The 23,424-nt window shown below is 53.7% G+C and overlaps 1 protein-coding gene across 1 annotated transcript; it reads left to right on the forward strand.

Moving 5' to 3' along the window:
* The first annotated feature begins 1,525 nt into the window (after positions 1-1,525).
* On the forward strand, positions 1,526-22,863 carry NCAN (neurocan). The gene is made up of 15 exons (XM_069494348.1): positions 1,526-1,598; positions 3,103-3,504; positions 6,300-6,474; positions 6,571-6,698; positions 7,140-7,433; positions 8,396-8,983; positions 9,198-9,613; positions 9,671-10,622; positions 14,712-14,828; positions 15,829-15,942; positions 17,638-17,796; positions 19,075-19,157; positions 21,418-21,562; positions 22,322-22,504; positions 22,718-22,863. Exons 1-15 carry the CDS (start codon positions 1,526-1,528, stop codon positions 22,861-22,863), a joined length of 3,975 nt encoding a protein of 1,324 aa, XP_069350449.1.
* Positions 22,864-23,424: the final 561 nt, after the last annotated feature.

The raw sequence follows: 23,424 nt of genomic DNA on the forward strand, positions 1-23,424 counted from the left end.
TGTGTAAGAATTCTCTGGCCTCATCTGATCCTAAGGGTGCAACCCAGAGTCCTGTCCCACCGTCTAATACCTGGCCAGACCTGGAGCAGCCATCAGGAGGCCCCACACTAGTGCAGGGTTCCAAGGGGAAGAATTGAGGACAGCCTGGGATATAGGCAGATGTTGCCGAGTTTTACAGGTTGATAGCTGGGGACACCGGCCCAAGGCCTGGCCTGGACCTCAGCCCTGCTGTGCAGCCTAAGGCAGACCAGTAGCCCTCTCTGGGCCCGGAGGCATTGTGTTAGCAGGCAGGAGGCAGAGACAGACCTGGTGGGCAGGGCTGCAGCATTGAAACCTCACAGTTCAGCACCACGGACAGGTCTCTGGCCGGCCTCCCAGCAGGCGACTCAAAGAGCTGGGAAGGAGAGCTGGGGAGGGAGACAGCTGTCCCCCACAGCTTCCCATTCCAGCCACTATCCAAACCCCCTCCTCAGGGCTGTTTCTTTATGGGAGCGGGGTGCAAGGGCTGGATTTGCAGATGATGTTCTAATTTCCCATCTGCACCCACCTCCTGAGCCCCGGTAAGAACCACCCAGAGGGGTGGGAGGCTTTGGGGAGGGGCCCCCTCTACAGGATTTCTGGTCTCTGGAAGAATGTGAAGTCTGGAAAGGCAATGCTGTATCTCAGCGCCTGGAATGGGCTTTGCTCACAGTAAGCACTCAGTTTGTTATGCCCATGGGTCACAGCCCCTGTGGACAACTGGACCCACAATTGAAATTTCCCTGTGGGCCTAGGAAAAATCTTCATCAGTCCATGCGAAGTCAGAGGGAGGATAGGGTGGGCAAGGGTGAGGCCCCTTCCTCCAGCTGGGAGTTGGCAGCTCCTCAAACATCCCAGAAACCAAGAATAGAATCTCGGTGACAACCAAATCCTGGAATTGAAGCCGAGAATCGTGTCAGTCAGCAAATCCAGATTAAAGGCTGGCTTGGAGGCCAGCCTGCTGCCTGGATGGGGGACCCTGGGAGAACGACGACTGGCTGCTGCCCGGTAGGAGGCCCCAGTCTGATGGTGGAGGCTGACTTGAAAAAATGGGATATCAATCTTGGCTGCGTTAAGGTCAATAATAATAGTAGCAACAGCCGAAATGTACTCCTTCATGCCAGGCAGTTCTAAGCATTTTATATGTATTGACTCCTCCATTTCCTCCAACTACCTGATGTTATCCCCATCTGACCCAGGAAGAAAGTGAGGCACAGAGAAGTTAAGCTGCTTGCCCAAAGTCACACACCAAGGAGCAGGCAGTGAGCCAACCCAGCTCTCATTCACTCCAGCACCCAGGCTCCTGACCATGAGGCTTTGCTGCTTAGATCCTGAAGTCCAGTGGCCCTGGATTCAAATGCTTGCATACTTACTCCGTGACCTTGAATTATCCACTGGCCTCTCTGAGCCCTGGTTTCCTGATCTGTAGAGTGGGGGGATCGACTATCTGGGAGGGCTGTACCATGGCTCACTCCTCCCTCCCTCTCCATTTTGTTCCAGGTCCAGGATGGGGACCATGTTTGTCTGGGCCTTGGGCCTTTTGATTCTTCAGAGACTGTTCTTTGCGGCCGGGGAACAGGGTGAGTCAGCTTGTGGGGAGGGACACATTGGGGTCTGGTAGGTGGCCACATGATGGGGCAGCTTTTTAATTCCAGAGACTTCTGCTGGTCCCTTGGCTTGGTTTAGAGAACAAAATGAGAATAGATGAAAAAGGTCTTTGAACAGTCAAAAGAGAACAAGATACCTGAGAGGTTATTTTTAGTCACTGTCAGCAGAAGCTGGAGGTTCCCGCCTCTCACCGTTTTGCTGAGATGAGCTGAAGAGAGAGAAAGAGAGACAGGGAGAGAGAGAAAAGTGGAGGGGGGGAGAGGGAGGGAGAGAAAAGTGGGGGGAGGGGGAGAGAGAGAAATGATACAGCAACAGGCTTACTGTAAAAAAGAAAAAAATAAATAAAAGAGAGAGAAATGAGAAGAGTGTGAAGATTGATTAATGATGTCTGCCAAGGAAGGGGCAATGGAAATAAAGGTATGTGTGTCTCTCCTGGCATCTCTCCAATAGCGTCAAGAGCCCAGGCTTTAGAAATCCCTCACTGATTTGCTCAGTGGCCTTAGGCAAATACAATTCTCTCTCTGAGCCTCTGTTTCCTCAACTCCCCCAAAAGAGAAGGAGACATTGCTACTGTGCAAATGGTTATGAAAATTAAATGAGGCCAGGCATGGTGGCTTATACCTGTAATCCTAGCATTTCAGGAGGCTGAGGTGGGAGGATCACTTGACACTAGGAGTTCGAGTCCACTCTGGCAACATAGCGAGACCCCCATCTCTACAAAATATTTACAAAATAGCCAGGCGTAATCACACACACCTATAGTCCCAGCTACTTGGGAGGCTGAGGTGGGAGGATCGCCTGAGCCCAGGAGTTTGAGGCTGCAATGAGCTATGATGGTGCCATGGCACTCCAGCCTGGGCGACAGGCTGTTTTTCTCAAAAAAGAAAAAATGAGGCCAGGCGCGGTGGCTCACGCCTGTAATCCTAGCACTCTGGGAGGCCGAGGTGGGCGGATCGTTTGAGCTCAGGAGTTCGAGACCAGCCTGAGCAAGAGCGAGACCCCATCTCTACTAAAAAAATAGAAAGAAATTACATGGACAGCTAAAAATATATATAGAAAAAATTAGCCGGGCATGGTGGTGCATGCCTGTAGTCCCAGCTACTCGGGAGGCTGAGACAGGAGGATCACTTGAGCTCAGGAGTTTGAGGTTGCTGTGAACTAGGCTGACGCCACGGCACTCACTCTAGCCTGGGCAACAGAGTGAGACTCTGTCTCAAAAAAAAAAAAAAGAAAGAAAAAGAAAAAAAGAAAAGAAAAGAAAAGAAAAATCAAATGAGCTGATTGCTGTAAAATGCCTGTTATTGATATAAAGAAGGTACTCCACACACACCATTCCCTTCCATGAGCGGCCTCTTGCTTAACCTTTGGAGAAACAGGCTCAGAGGACAGTGACTTTCCTGTGGCTGTACAGTGAGCTGTCCCTGCTGGCTGGCCCTTACCTCTGAGTCAGCCCTCTCTCTGCCTTCTCCATCCCAGGCACACGGGACGTCACCGGCGCTGCTGACAAGGGGCTCCACATGCAGAAGGTGGGGTCTGGGTCAGTGCGGGCCGCGCTGGCGGAGCTGGTGGCCCTGCCCTGTCTCTTCACCCTGCAGCCCCGGCCAGGTGCAGCCCGAGATGCCCCTCGGATCAAGTGGACCAAGGTGCGGACTGCGTCAGGCCAGCGACAGGACCTGCCCATCCTGGTGGCCAAAGACAATGTGGTGCGGGTGGCCAAGGGCTGGCAGGGACGAGTGTCATTGCCTGCCTACCCCCGGCACCGAGCCAACGCCACACTACTGCTGGGGCCACTGAGGGCCAGCGACTCTGGGCTCTACCGCTGCCAGGTGGTGAGGGGCATCGAAGATGAGCAGGACCTGGTGCCCCTGGAGGTGACGGGTCAGTTGGGACAAGGGAGGGGCTGAGGCTGGGAGAGGGAGGTGCTGATCCTGGAGCCCACCCACTGAGTGTCACCTTAGAAACCACTCCTTGAACTGGGATTCATTTTCAATTCTTCTGATAAAGTCAGGAAGAAAGTCTTCACTGGTACTATCCTATCTTTTAACACCTCTCTTTTTTAACCAAGAGGGAGCACCCTCCAGCACAGTCTCCTCTGGGACACAATATCTAGGCAGGATTTTATAACTTTGTTTTAAAAGTCAATTTCACAGTTACCTAATTTTACATAAGACAACAGATATTGGCTTTCTATTTATTTATTTATTTATTTTGAGACAGAGTCTCACTCTGTTGCCCAGGCTAGAGTGAGTGCCGTGGCGTCAGCCTAGCTCACAGCAACCTCAAACTCCTGAGCTCAAGCGATCCTCCTGTCTCAGCCTCCCAAGTAGCTGGGACTACAGGCATGCACCACCATGCCCGGCTAATTTTTTCTATATATATTTTTAGCTGTCCATATAATTTCTTTCTATTTTTAGTAGAGATGGGGTCTCGCTCTTGCTCAGGCTGGTCTCGAACTCCTGAGCTCAAACGATCCGCCCACCTCGGCCTCCCAGAGTGCTAGGATTACACTCAGCCGGGCTCGGTGGCTCACACCTGAAGTCCTAGCACTTTGGGAGGCTGAGGCAGGAGGATCACTTGAGGTCAGAAGTTCGAGACCAGCCTGAGCAAGAGTGAGACCCCATTTCTACAAAAAAAAAAAAAAAGAAAGAAAGAAAGAAAGAAAAATTAGCCAGGCTTGGTGGTGCGCGTCTGTACTTCCTGCTACTCAGGAGGCTGAGGTAGGAGGATCGCTTGAGCCCAGGAGTTTGAGGTTGCAGCGAGCTATGATGATGCCACTGCACTCTAGCTGGGATGACAGAGTGAAACTCTGTTTCAAAAAAAAAAAAGGAATACTCCAGTGGTAAGGGGAGAAATAGCAAGAAAGTCATCCTAATAAATAGGAATACAATTTTTTTCATTTTTATTTATTTTTTCCTAATTCCTGGTTAAGTTTACACAAATTTCCATTTAAAATAAATTTATTTAAGCTTTTTATAAGTGAGCAAGTTTTAAAAAGCAGTTTGATTGAAAATATATATTAAGGGTCTCAAGCAGTGGCTCATGCCTGTAATCCCAGCACTTTGAGAGGCTGAGGCATGAGGCCAGGAGTTTAAGACCAGTCTGGGGGCCGGGCGCGGTGGCTCACACCTGTAATCCTAGCACTCTGGGAGGCCGAGGTGGGCGGATCGTTTGAGCTCAGGAGTTCGAGACCAGCCTGAGCAAGAGCGAGACCCCATCTCTACTAAAAATAGAAAGAAATTATATGGACAGCTAAAAATATATATAGAAAAAAAAATTAGCCGGGCATGGTGGTGCATGCCTGTAGTCCCAGCTACTCGGGAGGCTGAGACAGGAGGATCGCTTGAGCTCAGGAGTTTGAGGTTGCTGTGAGCTAGGCTAACGCCATGGCACTCACTCTAGCCTGGGCAACAGAGTGGGACTCTGTCTCAAAAAAAAAAAAAAAAAAAAAAAGACCAGTCTGGGCAATATATCAGGGGAAAAATTAGCCGGGCATGGTGGCACATGCCTGTAGTCCCAGCTACTTGGGAGGCTGAGGTGGGAGGGTTGCTCCCAGGAGTTCAAGGCTCTGCTAAACTCCAGCCTGGGTGACAGAGGGAGACTCTATCTCCTAAAATATATACAGAGAGAGAGAGAGAAAGAGAGAGAAAGTAAATAACAGTTTTCTAATACCTCTTTATCCAATTCCTTTATTAAATTCTTCCTGTTGAAATACCCAGTGCAGTTTCTGTTTTCCTAACTGAGCAAGGTTGACAAGGCAAAAAAATAATAATAATGATTAAAATAGTCTAGGACAGGGTGTGGCACACAGGAGATGCACAATACATTTTTAATGTGTGACTCAATGAATGGATTGTGGTATGGAAAACATTCTGTGGACTGGGAAATCTATTCCCATAATTTATATTGACCTTGGGCGAGTCCCTGCACCCCCTGTCCTGGGGCTTAATCCACTCTCCCCCAAACTGTGAACTGGAGACACAAATAGTATCGCATCCCATATTTTATGGGGTCAACTGATCATCCCCTTTCAAAGGCCTCACTTCTCAAAACTGATAAAACTCAAGAAAACCTGATTAGTGGTGAAAGAAGTGAATTCCACCTCCAGATTTGTTCAATTTCCTTCAGTAAGCCAAACATATATTGAACACCTACCACAAGTGGTGGTGACAGGGTCTTGCTATGTTGCCCAGGCTAGTCTCGAACTCCTGGCCTCAAGCAAACCTTTCACCTTGGCCTCCCAAAGCTCTGGGGATTACAGGCATGAGCCACTGTGCCCAGCCTTCTCGGTCTTGATTAGATGGAGCAAAATGTTTAATTCTTTTATCTTGCTTAGCCATTTCTTTCATACCTAAATCAGAATTTGAGTCACAGTGAGCCTGTTATCGGTGCTTCACATCCTGGCTTACATGTCAACTCCTCCAGGAAGCCTTCTCGCCCTTTGTGGCCACTGTTATCAGTTTCCTCATCTGTAAAATGGGGGCATGTGGATCTCACTCCCCACCATCACCCTAGCACGTGCCTGGTGCTGAGTAAATGGGTGTGGTATAAGGCAACGTAGGGCAGCGGGTTTATTATTAGCAGACTGGAGGGGTGTCATCCTGTAAGAGGGAGATCCGCTGTCCTTGAACACTCTGGCATAAGTCGGCTCTTCCATCCTGGATGTTCCCCCACAGGCGTTGTGTTCCACTACCGGGCAGCCCAGGACCGCTATGTGCTGACCTTCGCTGAGGCCCAGGAGGCGTGCCGTCTCAGCTCGGCCACCATTGCAGCCCCTCGGCACCTGCAGGCTGCCTTCGAGGACGGCTTTGACAACTGTGATGCTGGCTGGCTCTCCGACCGCACCGTTCGGTGAGGGGGTACACAGGGTGAGGAGATGGAGGAAAGAAGTTCCTTGGGGGCTCCAGGAGCACACCTCTGAGACGGACCCTCACCTTGTGATGACAGGTATCCTATCACCCAGTCCCGCCCTGGTTGCTATGGCGACCGTAGCAGCCTTCCAGGGGTTCGGAGCTATGGGAGGCGCGACCCAGAGGAACTCTATGATGTGTATTGCTTTGCCCGGGAGCTGGGGGGTAAGTCTGAAGCTGGCAGGACCCCGACCTCCGCTCCTCTCCGTGTGCCTCTGTTACTCTCGCCAGTTCCCATCCCTCCCTAAGTCCTTATGCAACTCTCCTCCTCTCTAAACCTGCAGCCAGCCCCCTCGGAGCTTTCCATCACTCTCTGGGCGCCTGTTCCCTCTCAGCCCCTGTGCCCATCCCTGTCCCTTTTCTCCTCTCTGATCCCCCCTCACCAAGCCCCTCCCTTTCTCTGAAGCCTGACTTACCTCATTTGTAAAAAGAGGCTAAAGCCCCCTCTTGTTAGCTCTGCGTGATGCTCAGCTGCTGTTGTCACCACCTCGTTTAACTATCACCCAAACCTGCCAGGTTGGGGCTACTTGGACTGAGACCTCCCTTCCCGGGCTCCGAGGGAGGGTCCCCCAGGCCTCCCTAACCTCAGCCCGCCCCCTCCCGCAGGCGAGGTCTTCTACGTGGGCCCCGCCCGCCGCCTGACACTGGCCGGCGCGCGTGCCCAGTGCCGCCGCCAGGGTGCCACCCTGGCCTCGGTGGGACAGCTGCACCTGGCCTGGCACGAGGGCCTGGATCAGTGCGACCCGGGCTGGCTGGCCGATGGCAGCGTGCGCTACCCGATCCAGACGCCGCGCCGGCGCTGCGGGGGACCAGCGCCAGGGGTGCGCACCGTCTACCGCTTCGCCAACCGGACCGGCTTCCCCGCGCCCGCCGCGCGCTTCGACGCCTACTGCTTCCGAGGTGCGTGAGGCGCCGCGCTGAGGCTACGACCCGGGAGGGCGTGTCCGCCGTTGGACACGCCCCCAGGCCTTTCGCTTCGGTGAAAACCACGCCCCCGAGAAACAGGCTTTGTGATAGGCCACGCCTCCAAGAGACAGGCTTTTCGTGGGCCACGCCCCTGGCGAAGACCACGCCCCCCGAGATGAGACGAGTCTTTCCCTAGGAGTTGTGCCCCGGGGGAGGGACAGGGCTCCGGCAGGAGGCCAAACTCTGGCGTGGGAGTTATATTTACCGAGGCTTTGTCTCCTGAGGTCCTGAGGCACCCTAACCCTGAAAGACACGCCCCTGGGTGGGGCATATTCTACCTGGAGCCACGCCCATAAGCACACACCCTGTGGAAGAGGGAATGCCTCCACTGGCCACGTGCCCTAGACAGGTGGCCACACCAGAAATGACACTCACCGTTGTGCGGGGGAGGTGGGGACACAGCTTTGGAAGCTGAAAACCTCAACTCCAAGGAGCCAAGTCCTCTGTGTAAGCTGCCTGCTGCCCTGGGTGGAAGAGAAAAAAGAAACCGTTGGTAGGAGTGCCACGCCCCCTGGGCACCTCCTATAGCAGGGAGAATCCACGGCCCAGGTGTAGTGGAACCGGCCCACAGGCTAACCTGAGTCATGAGAGTTGGACACTGCCTGAGCTTTGCCCGTGAGCCAAACTGTCTCTTGACTCCTCAATGCAACCAGTTGACTCCGACCCTGAGAGTGGGCTCAGTCCAGCCCCAGCCTGAACAGTGGAGGTGATAACCTTGCACCTCCTTTCTCAGGCTTGGGGAATCTCGGAAACCACCGATAGAGACAGAGGGGTACAGAGAGACAGAGGTGCATGGAAGGTCTGTGCTGCGGCATGCTGGCATGTGGGTAGATTTCAAGCAGAACTTCCCAGGCAGTCCCTGGGCCTAACAGAACCTCTTCTGCTTTCTCCCACAGCTCATCACCCCACACCACAACACGGAGACCCAGAGACCCCATCATCTGGGGATGAAGGGGAGATTCTGTCAGCAGAGGGCCCCCCTGGCAGAGAATTAGAGACGAACCTGGGGGAAGAAGAGTTGGTCACTCCTGACTTCCAGGAGCCTCTGGTGTCCAGTGGGGAAGAAGAGCCCCTGATCTTGGCAGAGAAGCAGGAGACTCAAGAGACCCCCCATCCTAGCCCTGGGGACTCCACGCTGGCCTCGTGGCCTACAGAGGAAGTGTGGCTGGGCACGGTGGCCCCCAGCCCCAGCAGCACAGGGGCCAGCACTGCAGCGGGTTTGCAAACGGAGGCGGCCCCAACCGGGCCCACGCCTAGGAGGAGGGGGCGCTTCAAAGGGTTGAATGGGCGCTACTTCCAGCAGCAGGAACCGGAGGGAGGGCTGCAAGGGGGGCTCGAGGCCAGCACCCAGCCCCCCACCCCAGAGGCTGCTGGGAATCACGTGGAACCTCCCTCAGCCCCGGGAGCCACAGAGGCCTTGGGGAGTGGCCCGAACGGGAGCCCGTGGCCTGATCTGACCAATGAGGTGGATGTGCCTGCAGCTGGTGAGTTGGACCCATGGGGGAGGGGTCCCTGCCTGAGGGTCTGGAGTTGGGAGGGGGAGATATGCCACAGTCGGGACAGGGGAGGAAGCTCTGAGTGCCAGCTGGGTCCCCTGGCCTTGGAAGCCCCTCTTCCTCAGGCCTAGAGAGGAGGAGAGAGTGAACAATGGAGGCTGCCTAGAGATAATCACAATTACTGTGGTTGATGTTGTTGCAGGTTTCCCTGGTGGCAGGAGCTCCCCAGAGCCCTGGCTGTGGCCCCCGACCCTCGTCCCACCCAGCATCCCTGGCCTGGAGCTACAGAAAGCCAAGGGCCCCAGCATGAGGCCAGCTAACCCTGAACTGCCCTGGTCTCCTTCACAGGCCACTGTCCCTGCTCCCAGCTCCTCAGAGGGACCCAGCTCTGCCCCTTGGGAAGTGTCCCCCATAGGCACATCCCCAGACCTCCCTATCATGGCGATGCTTCGTGCCCCCAAGGAGTGGCTCCTGTCACACCCTACAGTCATCTCCACCGAGGCCAATGGGGTCGAGGGGCGTGGTGAGGCTGTGGCCACTGCCCTGCTCTCCCCTGCCACGGAGACCGAGGTGTATTCTCCGCCCCCCTCCTTGGGCCTGACAGGACAGGCTGGAGAGGTCAGGAGCATGACACTCAGCAGCCATGGAGCAGGAAGTCCCACGGCCCCCTCGCAGGCAGCCACTGACACAAGAGCTGGCGCCAGCTCTGATGGCCCCAGGGAAGACTTCGGAGAAATTAGGGAGACCAGCCCTACTCAGCCCCCTAAAGCTGAGCACCCCAGATCCAGCCCCTGGGCTTCTGTGGACAGCACTGTCATGGCAGATTCTGCCTCCACTGAGACTGCCACTGAGCCCATGGGCGTCAGAGGCATCTCGGGGTCTGAGTCTGGGGTCTTCAACACAGCAGAGAGCCCCACTCCCAGCTCTCAGGCCACTGTTGACGAGGTGCAGAGGCCCTGGCCCTCACCTTACAGCACAGGGCTGGATGCAAGTCCTCTCTCTGCACCCTCGGGGGGCCCTGGAGTCCTCTCGGTGCCTGGAGTCACCTTGAGTTTGGAGCCTTGGGCTGCTACAGATGAAAGAGCCACGGTGGGTCCCAAGGAGTCCACAGCCACAGTGGACCCCAGCGATGCTGGTGGAATTTGGGAACCTGGATCCCATGTGTCTGAAGGAGATGAAAGTCCCACCTTGGCTCCTCAGGTGGCCTTGGATACAAGCACGGCGATGTCCCTCACGTCCCTGGATCAGGGGGACAAGGTTGGGGTCCTGGCCACGTCCACACTGGCCTCCTCCAGCTCCCAACCCCTCCTGGAGCTTTGGCCGGAGGGCCAGGCAGAGGCCCAGGGGACACTGGGGACTTCAGCCCTTCCTCATCAGGGCAGCCCCCCGGGGAAGCTGGGTCTTCCTCTTTGGGCACCAACTGCAGCCAGCGTGGATGAGGCTGCCTCAGTTTCCTCAGGGGAGCCCACAGCGCCATGGGACTCCACCGGCACCCTGCTGCCCCTCTCCCTGGGCACAGAAGAGTTTGCGCTGGAGGTTCTGACCGGGAGCCCCTTCTGGGAGGAGGCGGCGAGTGGAGAGGAGCCAGCACTGCGGGGGACCCCTGCAGATGGGAGCGCTGGGGACGGTAAGTTCAAAGTTCCACAGCCCCATCCAGCTTGCTGTGGTCAAGGCTTGGGGACAGGGCCTGGGGCAGCCGAGAGCAGGGAGGAAGGATTGTCCCCGGTTCTGGAAGGTATCTAGCAGGGGGTGATGCTGGAGGCAGGAGCTCTTCAGGTGGAGTAGAATTTCTGAAAGGATGTTCCTGACAAAGGGATCAGCACGTGCAAAGGCCAGGAGGCGATGCTGCCCTTGCTCCGGCTCTTGCACAGCGAGTGTATCCCGTGACCAAAACGTGGGAACGATGAAGCACTGGGCAGAGTCTGACTCAGGGAATGAGTTCATGTGACAAACTGCTGGCTGTGTCCACTGTGAGTTGGATGGCAGGGACCCCCGAGGTCTGAGAGAGACAGAGCTGGACACAGACGCCTCCCAGGCGAGGTCAGAGGGAGGAGGTGTGGCAGGAAGGACTTCCTGAGCAAATGGGAATTGGGGACCTCGAGCCACAGGGACTGTGGGTGCCAGGAAGGGGCAGAAGTGGTCAGCATCGCCCCATTCTACAGACAGCAAGCTGAGGCTCAGGGAGGTCTGCCGCTACCCTACTAGTGGCCGAACCTCAGTTCTGTGCCCGACAGAGTCTAGAGAGAGCCACTGCGCTGTTCTCCCTGGCGCCGGGTCTGCCCCCAGCTCAGCCTCAAATTCTTGCCTTTCTTAGGTCCTGCCATATTGAGCTGGGTTTTTTGGCCAAATGAGCTTTAAAAAAAATTTTAAAAGACAAACCCAATTAAAAAGCCCTTTCTCTGAGCTGCAGAGCACTCTTATTAACACAGTTGGTTTTGAACTTGCTCCTTTTTTTTGAAGGCAAAGTGTGGCGACGGTGGAAACAGCAGATGGAGGGTTTCAGCATCCACCCTGTCCCCTCTGTGCTGTGTGCAGTGTGGGACCTTCTTTCCTTAGACGCCCGGAGGCAGCGGCCCCGGGGCAGGGCACTTGTATAGTCGGAGACTGATACCGGTTCCTGCCTGTGTGCTGGGCTGGATCTGAGCACGTTACTGGAATTATCTTGGTTAATCCTTATAACAGCCTGTGGGACAAGTTCTAATACGAACCTTGCCTTACAGATGGGGAGACTGAGGCACGGGGAGGTCAAGCGACTTGGGCATCCAGGCAGCTAAGGAGTGTCAAGGCTGGGGTTGGAATCCAGGCTGTTTGGAAACAGGGTTTCTGTCTCGACCACTGGGCTGTACAATGCCTCGTTCACTGGTGTAGAAAAACATATACGAAGTCCTGGGAGGTGGTGGGCTTGGCCAGGGGAGGGCTGTGGGAGGTCTGACCTTGAAGGATGAACAGAGGGAAGGAAGGTCAATGTCAAAAGAAACAGAGAAGGGGCAGCAGAGAGGTGGGAGGGAAACCGCTTAGGGATGCTAAGGAAATAGGGGTTGCAGTGGCACCTGGGGCCGGGGCTGGGTCTGTCTTGGACTTTGCTAGATTCCTCGCTCCAGACTGAAGCCGGTGGCAGCGCTGGGGAGACCCAGGCGCCTACCCACCCGCCGCTTGCAGCAGAAATGCTAATGACGCCAAAAATAAATGCAGCACCAGCAAGTGACTGAATCACCGCCAGTCCGTGGGCAGGTGTTGGCAGCACAGGGCACCTGGTGGCGCTCACGCGTCCCGTCAGGCGGCAGCCCCACGCGTGTGCACACACGTGCGAGGCCACGGTACAGACACACGCCCCGCCATCCACGAGCCCCTTTGCTATCCATGGGGCACAAGCCACCACCCCTGGGACGGGCCTCAGCTGCCACCCTCATTCAGGTAGCAGGCAATTATCGAGCACCTGCTGTGTTCCTGGCCCTCTGTTGAAAACAAATCCCCTGTCCTTTGAAAGCTGACATTCTAGAACAACACTCTAGAACTTTCCCGGTGATGGAAATATTCTCTATCTACACCGTCTAGCTTGAAATTCGGCCAGGACGACTGAAGAACCATGTTTTCACCTTAGTTTCATTTTAGTTAATTTAAGCGTGACTACCTATATGTGGCTGCCCCGTGGACCCTCACTGCTCTAGGGAGAGAGATGAACAAGAAACGATGATTCTAAGAAAAAATTAAATTATATCGGTAGTTAGAAAGTGCTAAGAGACCAGGCACGGTGGCTCGTGCCTGTAATCCCAGCACTTTAGGGGGCTGAGGTGGGAGGATCACTTTTGGCCAGGAGTTTGAAACCAGCCTGGGCAACATAGTGAGACCCCCTGTCTCTAAAAAATATTTTTTAATTAGTCGTGCATGGTGGTGTTCCCCTGTAGTCCCAGCTACTCAGGAGGCTGAGGTGGGAGGATCGCTTGAGGCCTGGAGTTCGAGGCTACAGTGAGCTATGATTGCGCCACTGCACTCCAGCTTGGGTGACAGAGGGAGACCCTGTGTCTATTGAAAAAAAAAGTGATAAGAGAGAAGTGAAGCAAAGGCGTAGGGGGAGATGCCAGTGGTGGCTTGCAGGCGGGGGGGGTGGGGGGTGGGGTGGGGTGGGGTGGGAGAGGAACTGTCAGGAAAGGCCTGTTTAATCAGATGAAATTCCAGGAAGCCTGAAGGAGGTCTGGGAGGGGCCAGGTGGCCATGTGGTGGAAGAACATTCCAGGCAGAGAGAACAGCCTGTGCAGAGGTTCTGTGCCTGGCGTGCTGCGGGAGCAGGGGACCAGCGTGGCTGGAGCAGAGTAAATGAGGCGGAGAGAAGGGGAGGGAGGGCGGGGAGATGGAGAAGATCGCACAGGGCCGTGCGGACTGCGGTTGACTTTTCTCCCGAGGGCAGTGCGGAGCCATGGAGGGGTCCAGGCAGGGGAGGGACATGACTTGACTCAGGGTTACACAGGCTTGCTGTGGCTGCTGTGAGAACAGCTTATGGAGGGCGGAGGCCAGGAGACCAGGGAGGAGACGACTGCTTGATACCACCTCAATTTCTTGTGTGGCCCCAGACCAGGACAAAACAGAAACAAATTCCTAGCTTGTAGGGACTAAAGAGAGCCAGGCCTTAAACCTGGCTCCTGCTGGCTTTTGCACCATCCTGCTGTGTGACCTAGAGCCAGGCGCTGTGCTTCTCTGGGCCTTGGTCTTTGTGTCTGTGCAGTGGAATGGTCAGATGCTGCCCTGACAAGGGATTGGTGTCAGCTGGGGTAGGATGAGAATTCTTTCCCTGCCCTTCCCGGGCTCCGGGGAGGGGTTTCTTCAAGGGGGTGGAGACCACCTACCATGGCATATGGGCCCCCAAGTTGGGGAGGAGACCCTCCTACCTCCAGGGAAACCCAGCTGGGGAATGATGGGGTAGGGGAACAAAGACCTGGGTGCCTTGATGTTCCCTGGGTGTCTAGTCCCATAGTGAGCAACACTGGGATTCTCCCCACACCCACCCCCTGCCCATCCAGGCTGACACAGACAGGGCCGGACCTGGCATTGGTGGGCAGAACTGAGAGAGAGGGATGATATACTTTTATTTCCATTTTATAGATAAGGCAACTGAAATCCAGAGAAGTGACTTGCCCAGGGTCCCCTAGTGAGTGGCAGAGCCAGGAATTGAACTAGACCTCACTGACTCCATAGTCCATAGTTATAATCACTATAATCCACCACCTCTCCACACTATAACCACTAAGGTTGCATCAAAAGAGGTTGAGCCATCAGAATGAAGGAGGTGATGGTTCACATTCTCCCCAGTGCTGTTCATACCCCACCTGGAACCTTATGTCCACTCCTGTGCCCCAAATTATGAGAAGTACAACAATGAGTCAGGGATGTCCAGAAGAGGGGGGACGAGTCAGGGAGGGCTCTTAAGCCCATGTTCTGGGAGAAGACTTCCCAAGAGAAGCTTCAGGAAGCCCCGGTCTTTGGGACTTTGCCACAGGCAAGGCAGCCCACAGATGCTTTGGGACAGTTCCTGAAAGGAGTGAGCTTCTCGTGACAGTGGACGCGTGAGAGGCAGTTGGTGACCACCAGTCGGGGAAGTTACAGAGGGGACTCAACACAGACAGGATGGATGAGAGGAGTTTGGGGGCCTGAGGTCTGGATTCTGGGCAGGCAAGTGACCCGGTGGCCTGACACCTTCACACGTTGCCCATCTATCCTTCAGTCCCTTTGGATCCCTGTGAGAACAACCCCTGTCTGCATGGCGGGACTTGTAACGCCAACGGCACCATGTACGGCTGTAGCTGTGACCAGGGCTTCGCTGGAGAGAACTGTGAGATCGGTGAGTGCCCCACCTGGGATCTGAGCCTAGATGTGTCTGAGTCCGGAGCCCTGGCTTCTACGCCAGCAGCCGTGCCCGCAGGACACAGATCACGACGAGCTGGCTTCCGACGCCTGCTTCCCATCCCCAGTCCTCGCATCCAGCTAAATCTGCCCCAGTTAGTTGAACCAGAACCAAACGGCTGAGCTCTCACTGTGGGGGCCAAGGCTCTGGTGTGTGCCTCCCATTACTACCAGGCATGGGGGTGGGGAGGGGACCACAAAGGGATGAAATGGCTGAGACTCCTCCCAGGAAAGGGCCCCAGGGGATCCTACTTTCCCCTGGATGGGCAGGGGTATAAGCACAGCCACCAGAATTATTGGGCTCTGGCCCCAAAGCCCAACACAGGAATTACTACAAATTACAAAATTATAACAACAAACATAAGCAAGATAATTTCTTGAGCTGTTCCATTGATTCGCCACTCACAACTATCCCCGAGCAGGTGCCATTATTACTATCACTTTCAAAAAGATAAACTGAGTCTCAAGGAGGGGAAGTGACTTGCCCAGTGTCCTACATGCCTCAGTCACTATCTCCACGTGGCCTGGTAGAAGAGGAGCCCAACTGAATATCCAGCTCTACCTGCAGACGGCCTTGTGACTCGGGCACGTCCTTGCAAATGCCTAAAAGAGGCTTCGGCTTCAGCATTCTGTGAGCCTGTTTTCGAGAGTATAACCTTCACTTTTCTGGAGTCAGGTGGAACATTCCGTGCATCACATCCTGGCCCTCAGCTGGCGCAGTGGCATCTGCTCTCATTCATCCTAATTTATGTTAATTGTGTGAGGCTCCACCCCCTTGGCTGCAGAGTCATTGCGCCATTGTGCAGACCGCCACTGCCACACTCGGGTCCAGCGTGGATGGTCGGATCGCGGTGACTCCGTCTTCCGCCTGGTTCCCCGTCGGGGCTCAGAGCCCAGGGAGGCTGTTCTCTGACTCGGCCCCTGCCCCTCTCTGCCAGACTTGGACGACTGCGCGTGCAGTCCCTGCGAGAACGGAGGCACCTGTATTGATGAGGTCAACGGCTTTGTCTGCCTTTGCCTTCCCAGTTACGGGGGCACCCTCTGTGAGAAAGGTCAGTATCTACCACACCCCAGAAACAGTGGCAGGAGCGGGGTTGGAAGCTACAAGCTTCCCCCACGCGCTCCGGGTCTCTGTCTCTGGTTCCACGGCTGTGAGTCCTACAGGAGGCAAATTATTTTTTTGAGATAAAATGCACATAACATAGAATTAACCATTTTAAAAAGTGTATGATTCATTCGCATTTTGTACATTCACAATGTTGTACAACCATCACCTCTATCTAGTTCCAGAACTTTCTCAGCACTCTACAAGGAAACCCTGAACCCATCAGCAGTCACTCCTCATTCCCCTCCCCCAAGCCCCTGGCAGCCACTAATCTGCTTCCTGTCTCTATGGAGTTGCCTGTTCAGGACATTTCACAGAAATGGAATCATAAAATATGCGTCCTAGGCCGGGCGCGGTGGCTCACACCTGTAATCCCAGCACTCTGGGAGACCGAGGCGGGTGGATCATTTGAGCTCAGGAGTTTGAGACCAGCCTGAGCAAGAGCGAGACCCCATCTCTACTAAAAATAGAAAGAAATTATATGGACAACTAAAAATACATATAGAAAAAATTGGCCGGGCATGGTGGTGCATGCCTGTAGTCCCAGCTACTCGGGAGGCTGAGGCAGGAGGATCACTTGAGCCCAGGAGTTTGAGGTTGCTGTGAGCTGGGCTGACGCCACTGCACTCTAGCCTGGGCAACAGAGCAAGACTCTGTCTCAAAAAAAAAAAAAAATATATATATATATATATGTACACACACACACATATATGCGTCCTTTGGTGTCTAGCTTTTTTCACTTAGCATTGTGTTTTTGAGGTTCATCCACACTGTAACATGAATCAGCGCTTCATTCTTTTTTATGACTGAATAATATTCCACGTTGTGGCTCTATCACATTTTGTTTATCCATTCATAACCTGATGGATATTTGGGTTGTTTCCCCCTTGTGGCTAATGTGAGTAGTGCTGCTATGAACATTTGTGTCCAAGTTTTCCTTTGAATAACTGTTTTCCATTCTTCCCCACCCCACCCCCCATTCCTTTTGGTGTATACCCAGTAGAATTGCTGGGGCATATGGTAACTCTATGTTTAACTTTTTGAGGAGCCACCAAACTGTTTCCCACAGTGGCTGCACCATTCATTCCCACCAGCATTGAACGCACAAGAGTTCCAGTTTCTCCACATCCTCACCAGCACTTGTTATTATCTTTTTCCTTTTTTTTTTTTTTATCATAGCTATCCTAGTGGGTGTGGGGTGATATCACATGGTGGTTTTGATTTGCATTTCCTAATGACTAAGGACGTTGAGCATTTTTTTCATGTGCTTGTTGGCCATTTGTATGTCTTCTTTGTAGAAATGTGCATTCAAGCCTTTTGCCAGAGGGGAATTTCAGGCCTTCCTGAGCTCCCATTCCACACACAGGGTGTGGCCCCCAAAATCAGAGAAGGAAACTTCCACTTTGGAATGCGAAGGGGTGGAGTGCAATGATCTTCCAGTTAAATCTATTCCAACAACAAAGAAGAAAAGTTAACAAGAGAGCCGAAAGGATTGTGGGGGGCAGGCCACAGACCTCAGAGGAGGGACCTGGCTTGGGGAGATCTTGGATTGGGTCCTCTCTCTGGTGGGCTGGCTGAGCTCATGGCTGGTGGACCTTGGGCCAAGGCCAGCCCCGCTTCACGCTCCTATCCCTCCTCGCAGACACGGAGGGCTGTGACCGTGGTTGGCACAAGTTCCAGGGCCACTGCTACCGCTATTTTGCACACCGGCGGGCATGGGAGGACGCCGAGAGGGACTGCCGCCGCCGAGCCGGCCATCTGACCAGCGTCCACTCACCCGAGGAGCACAGCTTCATTAACAGTAGGCACTCTGGGACATGGGACACCAGCCAGCATGGCGGGAGGGGTGGCACTAAGAGTCCCTTCCCCAGGACATCCCCCACCCCAGGTCCTGAAGATGCCACCTTTCCGAATCTGTGTTTATTCATGCAAGCTCTGCTTCTTAGTTCATCTGTGGATTCATTTGTTAATTCATACATTCACTTAGTGCATTCATTCACCAAGTATTTACTGAGCACCGGGCATGCGCCAGGCACTCTGCAGGAGTGACCAGTTCTTCAGGGGAATACAGGCAAACAAGTAAATATCTAAGTAAATAAGTCTATGCTATAATTGAACGGGTCCTGGGTGTGCCAATAACAAAACAGGGCCAGAGGACACAGGGTGACGGGGGAAGCACCTGTGACCTGTGGGATGACATGAGGAGCGAGCTTTGCAGAGACCTAGGGAGAAAGATGAGTGCCGCATGAATTACACCCGGCATTTATTGATTCAGTCGTTAGCCCTCCTGCCGGTTGTTCATCCGTCCGTTCATTCACGTTGCCCCCGGCCCGTCCCCCGTGGATTCTGTCGTTTGTTCATTCCCTGGTCCCCTCGTTTCTTTTTCTTCAATGTGCTCCGCCCTGTCACCGCTCCTGAGTGACCGGCTGGCTGGCTCATTCTCTCCTGCCTGCCTGTCTGTCCCTTGCCCATTCCTGCAAAGATGTGACCGCGCTCCTGTTTATTCCTTCCTCTGCCGGCCACACGTGGCGGCAAGGCCGGGGCCCAATTGCAGCCCTTTCCCTGCCGGGTCCTCCTCCCGTTAGAGGGCAGCCAGGGCTCCGCCCGCTGGGGAGGTGGGGCGAGGACGCCGCCTGCAGCCCACGTGGAGGCTGGGGAAGGGGCTCTTGGCCCTCCGCCTCCATTCGTCCCCTCCCCTCCCTCCCTCTCCATTCGTCCCCTCCCCTCCCTCCCTCTCCGGCGCCTGCCCAGGGCTGGGGGAGGGGCTCTGGGTACTCCGCCCACCTCTAGCCCCTTCCCTCCCCTAACTCCTGCCCACGCCCAGGCTAGGGGAGGGGCTGGTGCTCCCCTCCCCCACGCGGAGGCGGAGGGAGGGGCTTTGTGTCCTCCCCCTGCCCCATTCCCGTTCCGCCCTTCCCCTTTCATTCTCACCCCCATGCCCTTTCCCCCCATCTCCAGGCTGGGGAAGGGGATGACTCCTCCGCTCCCACCCCCCACCCCCGCCTCCACCACCCCCCACCTCCAGCTGGGCCGGGGACAGACAGGTGGACCACCAGTGCTCCGATCCCCCACCCCGCAGGCTTTGGGCATGAAAACACGTGGATAGGCCTGAACGACAGGATCGTGGAGAGGGATTTCCAGTGGACGGACAACACGGGGCTGGTGAGTGGCGGCGGGCGGGCTGGGGCTGCCTAGCTGCGTCGGCCCTGCCCTCCGGGCTCAGTTTACCCTTTTCTGCAAAAGACCTGCAGGTGGGCATCAAAGGTCCCCAGTACCTCTGAGACGCTGAAGTTGGCAAAGGAGCTTCAGTGAATCCTAAGTCTTCACCCCTGACTTCCGCAGCCTGGTCAATGAACCACCACCAGCTGCTGAGGCTACTGGGGGTCTGACACCTCCTCTTGCTCACTCTGCAGGGTCCCCCAGCCGTGGCCTCTCAAATATTCCAATTTCTCTGTATCCCCTGCCTGCGCAGCCTCCGTGGTCTCTCACTTGGACCCCTGCAGCCGTCCCCACAGGGCCACTTGCTACCTATGCTCTTCCCCCTCCCCCCAGCCATGGAGACTTTTTAAAAAATTGAGGTGAAATTCATATAACATAAAATTAATGATTATAAAGTGAACAATTCAGTGGCATTTAGGACATACATAATGCGCAACTATCAGAACGTTGCCATCTCCCCATATATGGGGACCTTTTAAAAGTCATACATCATGGTCGGGCACAGTGGCTCACACCTGTAATCCCAGCAACTCAAGAGGCTGGAGTGGGAGGATCGATTGTGTCCAGGAGTTTGAGACCAGCCTGGGAAACATAGTGAGACCCTTTCTACCAAAAATAAAAGCAAAAAAATTAGCTGGGTATGATGATCACACCTGTAGTCCCAGCTACTCAGGGGGCTGAGGTGGGAGGATCACTTGAGCCCAGGAGTTGGAGGCTGCAGTGAGCTATGATTGTACCACTACACTCCAGCCTCGGTCACAAAGAGAGACCCATCACAAAACAAAACAAAACAATTCCCTTGGTGTCACAAATTCCAGGAACACGGAAAAAAAATCCCTCAGCCTTTATCCCAACTACAAAAAGGTCCCCTCCTCCCTCTGTAGAAAAGTCTGGCAGTTCCTCAAAAAGTTAGCATATGACCCAGCAATTCCACTCCTAGGTAGCTACCCAAAGAATAGAAAACAGAGGTTCAAAGAGATACTCAGACATGAATGTTCATAGTGGCTCTATTCACAGTAACCAAAGGAGGAAACAACGCAAATGTCCATCAATGGATGAAGGGTAAACGCAAGGTGGTCCATCCATACAATGGAATATTATTCAACCATAAAGAAGAATGAAGTCCCCGTATATGCTACAACATGGATGAACCTTAAAAACATCTATGAAATAAGCCAGACATAAACAACCCCATGTTGTATGATTCTATTTATGCAAAACATCCAGAGTAGGCAAATTTATAGAGACAGAAAATAGATCAGGCTGGGCTCTGTGGCTCAGACCTGAAATCCCAGCACTCTGGGAGGCTGAGGAGGGAGGATCGATCGCTTGAGGCCAGGAGTTCGAGACCAGCCTGAGCAAGAGTGAGACCCCCCGTCTCTACTAAAATTAGAAAAATTAGCTGAGTATGGTGGCACCGACCTGTAGTCCCACCTACTTGGGAGGCTGAGACAGGAGGATCGCTTGAGCCAGGAGTCTGAGGTTGCAGTGAGCTATGATGACGCCATGGCACTCTACCCAGGGTGACAGAGCCAGACTCTGTCTCAAAAAAAAAAAAAATTATAATAATAATAGATCAATGTGTGCCAGGGGCTGGGAGCAGGGGAGAATGGGGATTTGGTAGTACTTAATGGGTACAGAGTTTCTGTTTGTCATGATGAGAAAGTTCTGGAAATAGTAGAGATGGTTACACAACATTGTGAATGTAATTAATGCCAATGAACTGTACACTTAAAAATGGTTAGAATGGTGAATTTTGTGCTATATATATTTTGCCACAATTTTTAAAACTCCCCCTCCTCTCCTCTGCCATGAGATCTGGCCCCTGCCCCACTCTCAGAACACACCCCAACTCCGTCAAGCAGCCTTAGCCCCACTGGTCTCCATTCAGTTCCTCAAACACGACAACCTTGGTCCTGCCTCTGAGCCTTCACACTTGCCGTTCCTTTGCTTGGAACTCTGTTCCCTGTCTGGATCCTTCCTATTCTTCAGTCCTCAACTCTCCTGTTGCTTCCTCAGGGAAGCCCTCCTAGACTTCCAGGCTGATGTCACCTTTTGTTCAACTATGAATCTAACAGTGATCCGTTGTAGAAAATGGATGAGTTTGTGGGGTTTGGCCAGGGGAGTCCCAGGGCAGGCAGTTCCAGAACCTGGGCTGGGACAGGGGTCCCCTGAACATCTCCCCAGCTCCCCATTCCTGCAGCAATACGAGAATTGGCGGGAGAACCAGCCGGACAATTTCTTCGCGGGTGGGGAGGACTGTGTCGTGATGGTGGCGCATGAGAGTGGGCGCTGGAATGACGTCCCCTGCAACTACAACCTCCCCTATGTCTGCAAGAAGGGCACAGGTACGCCACATCCTCCTCTCCCCTTCCTGCCCCTTATGTTCACTGGTTCATGTTTTCATTTGTTAGTAAATGTCAGCCCAGCCAGTTCGCACTTCCCGTCACTGTGTGAGAGTGCCTGTTTCCTCCTCCCTTGCCAACGTTGCACATTCTAAGCTTTTTGTTCTTTGTTCATCTAAGTGGTGAAAAAAAGTATCTCATTGTTATCTTAAATTGTACATCTTTAAGGATGAGATTAACCAACTGTTCATATGTTGACAGACTATTTGTATGTATTTGTTTTCCTGTGACCTGCCAGTTCATCTCTTTTGCCTAATTTTCTATCAGCTTGTTAATCTTACTGATTTCTAAGAGCTCTTTACATATGAAAAAAATCATTTGTGTACATTGTCATGTCCGTCTCTCTCTCGTACTTTAGTTCATTCCTGCTTCTATTCCTTTGTCAATTTTCATGTCCTTTTTTCTTTCCATTGGTTCAGATAATTATTCTTGCCTTGTATTTCCTTCAATCCCTTTGTGCCCCATGCTTGGCATAAAATTAGGGAGAGAGGTATATCCAGAGGGTTCCTGCCCATAAGGAGCTCCAGATTTGGGTGGAAGAGACAGAGACAAACACAGTCACTTCTAGCCCTGTGAGATCAGAGCTGGGCAGAGGCAGGGACCTGCTGACCTGCTAAAGGGGGTATCACTCCCAACAAGACATAAAACTAGTTTAGCCCCAGACTTGGCCACTCCCCTAACTGGAGATTCCTTTGTCCCCAGTGCTATGTGGTCCCCCTCCAGCAGTGGAGAACGCCTCGCTCATCGGTGTCCGCAAGGCCAAATACAATGTCCATGCCACGGTACGCTACCAGTGTGAGGAAGGATTTGTCCAGCACCACGTGGCCACCATCTGGTGCCGGAGCAATGGCAAATGGGACAGGCCCCAAATTGTCTGCACCAAACGTAAGTGGCTGCCCCCAGAGACCCCCATGTAGGTTTCCAGCTATTTGTAGTTTCTGATTAAAACATCCTATTATTACATGTGTTGATTGGCTTAATGCATGCCTGATAATACAGTCTTGCAGATGAGAGAGAGTTTACCAGCCTGCCCTAAGGAAGCCCATCCCCCTCTCACCACCTTTTACCCCTTCCCTGTCCTCCTCCACTTTCTTGCAGCCAGACGGTCACATCGGATGCGGCGACACCATCACCACCACCAACGCCACCACCAGCGTCACCGCCACAAATCGCGCAAAGAGCGCAGAAAACACAAGAGACACCCAGGAGAGGACTGGGAGAAGGACGAAGGGAATTTCTGCTGAGGAACCAGGCAAATGAAAGCACAACCCCCTTCCCACACCTGCTCTGGAGGCTTTGCCTGGGGAGACAGAGCCCAGAGAGAAACAAGAGGGTCTGGAAGTCCCTGAGCCCTGAACCCCCACCCCCCACCATAATCCTTTGTAAAAAGCTCCTGTCTCCCCTTTCTTATGTACACAAGGTCCTTGTGGCAGGCAGAGCCAAGTGTCTGAAAAGTCCATTCTCGTGAGGCTGAGTGCTGGGAGCATCTCCCAGCTTAGGGAAGCACAGTCAGCAAAGATTCTTCGTATAGGTCTAGTCTCTTGCCAGCTGATCGCCAGTTGTTGAAATAAGGCTTTGATTGGTGCATGAGTGTATGTCTGGATTCACACTAAGCATTTGCTTTTCCCGACAGAGATTCAGTCTTAGTAAATGCTTGGCTGTCCGAAATCCAGGATGAAGGCTTTACGCAAGGTCATTCGCTTTGGGAGGAGAAGGCTAAACAGAAGCACACTGCTTGAACTTGACTGCTCTTCCTTCACCCTAGACTTCTCCAGCCCAATTGCAGTCTTTGGTCTTGGTGGATA

The sequence above is a fragment of the Eulemur rufifrons genome, chromosome 2, assembly GCF_041146395.1.
Source record: "Eulemur rufifrons isolate Redbay chromosome 2, OSU_ERuf_1, whole genome shotgun sequence".
Classification (NCBI taxonomy): domain Eukaryota; kingdom Metazoa; phylum Chordata; class Mammalia; order Primates; family Lemuridae; genus Eulemur; species Eulemur rufifrons.

What these genes read in the sequence shown, in the direction of transcription:
- NCAN (XM_069494348.1), top strand. Translation starts at nt 1,526, where the DNA reads ATGGGGACCATGTTTGTCTGGGCCTTGGGCCTTTTGATTCTTCAGAGA. An exon ending in GGTGCCCCTGGAGGTGACGG is followed by an intron (nt 3,505 to 6,299) that starts GTCAGTTGGGAC and finishes GTTCCCCCACAG; the next exon opens with GCGTTGTGTTCCACTACCGG. An exon ending in GGAGCACAGCTTCATTAACA is followed by an intron (nt 17,797 to 19,074) that starts GTAGGCACTCTG and finishes CCCACCCCGCAG; the next exon opens with GCTTTGGGCATGAAAACACG.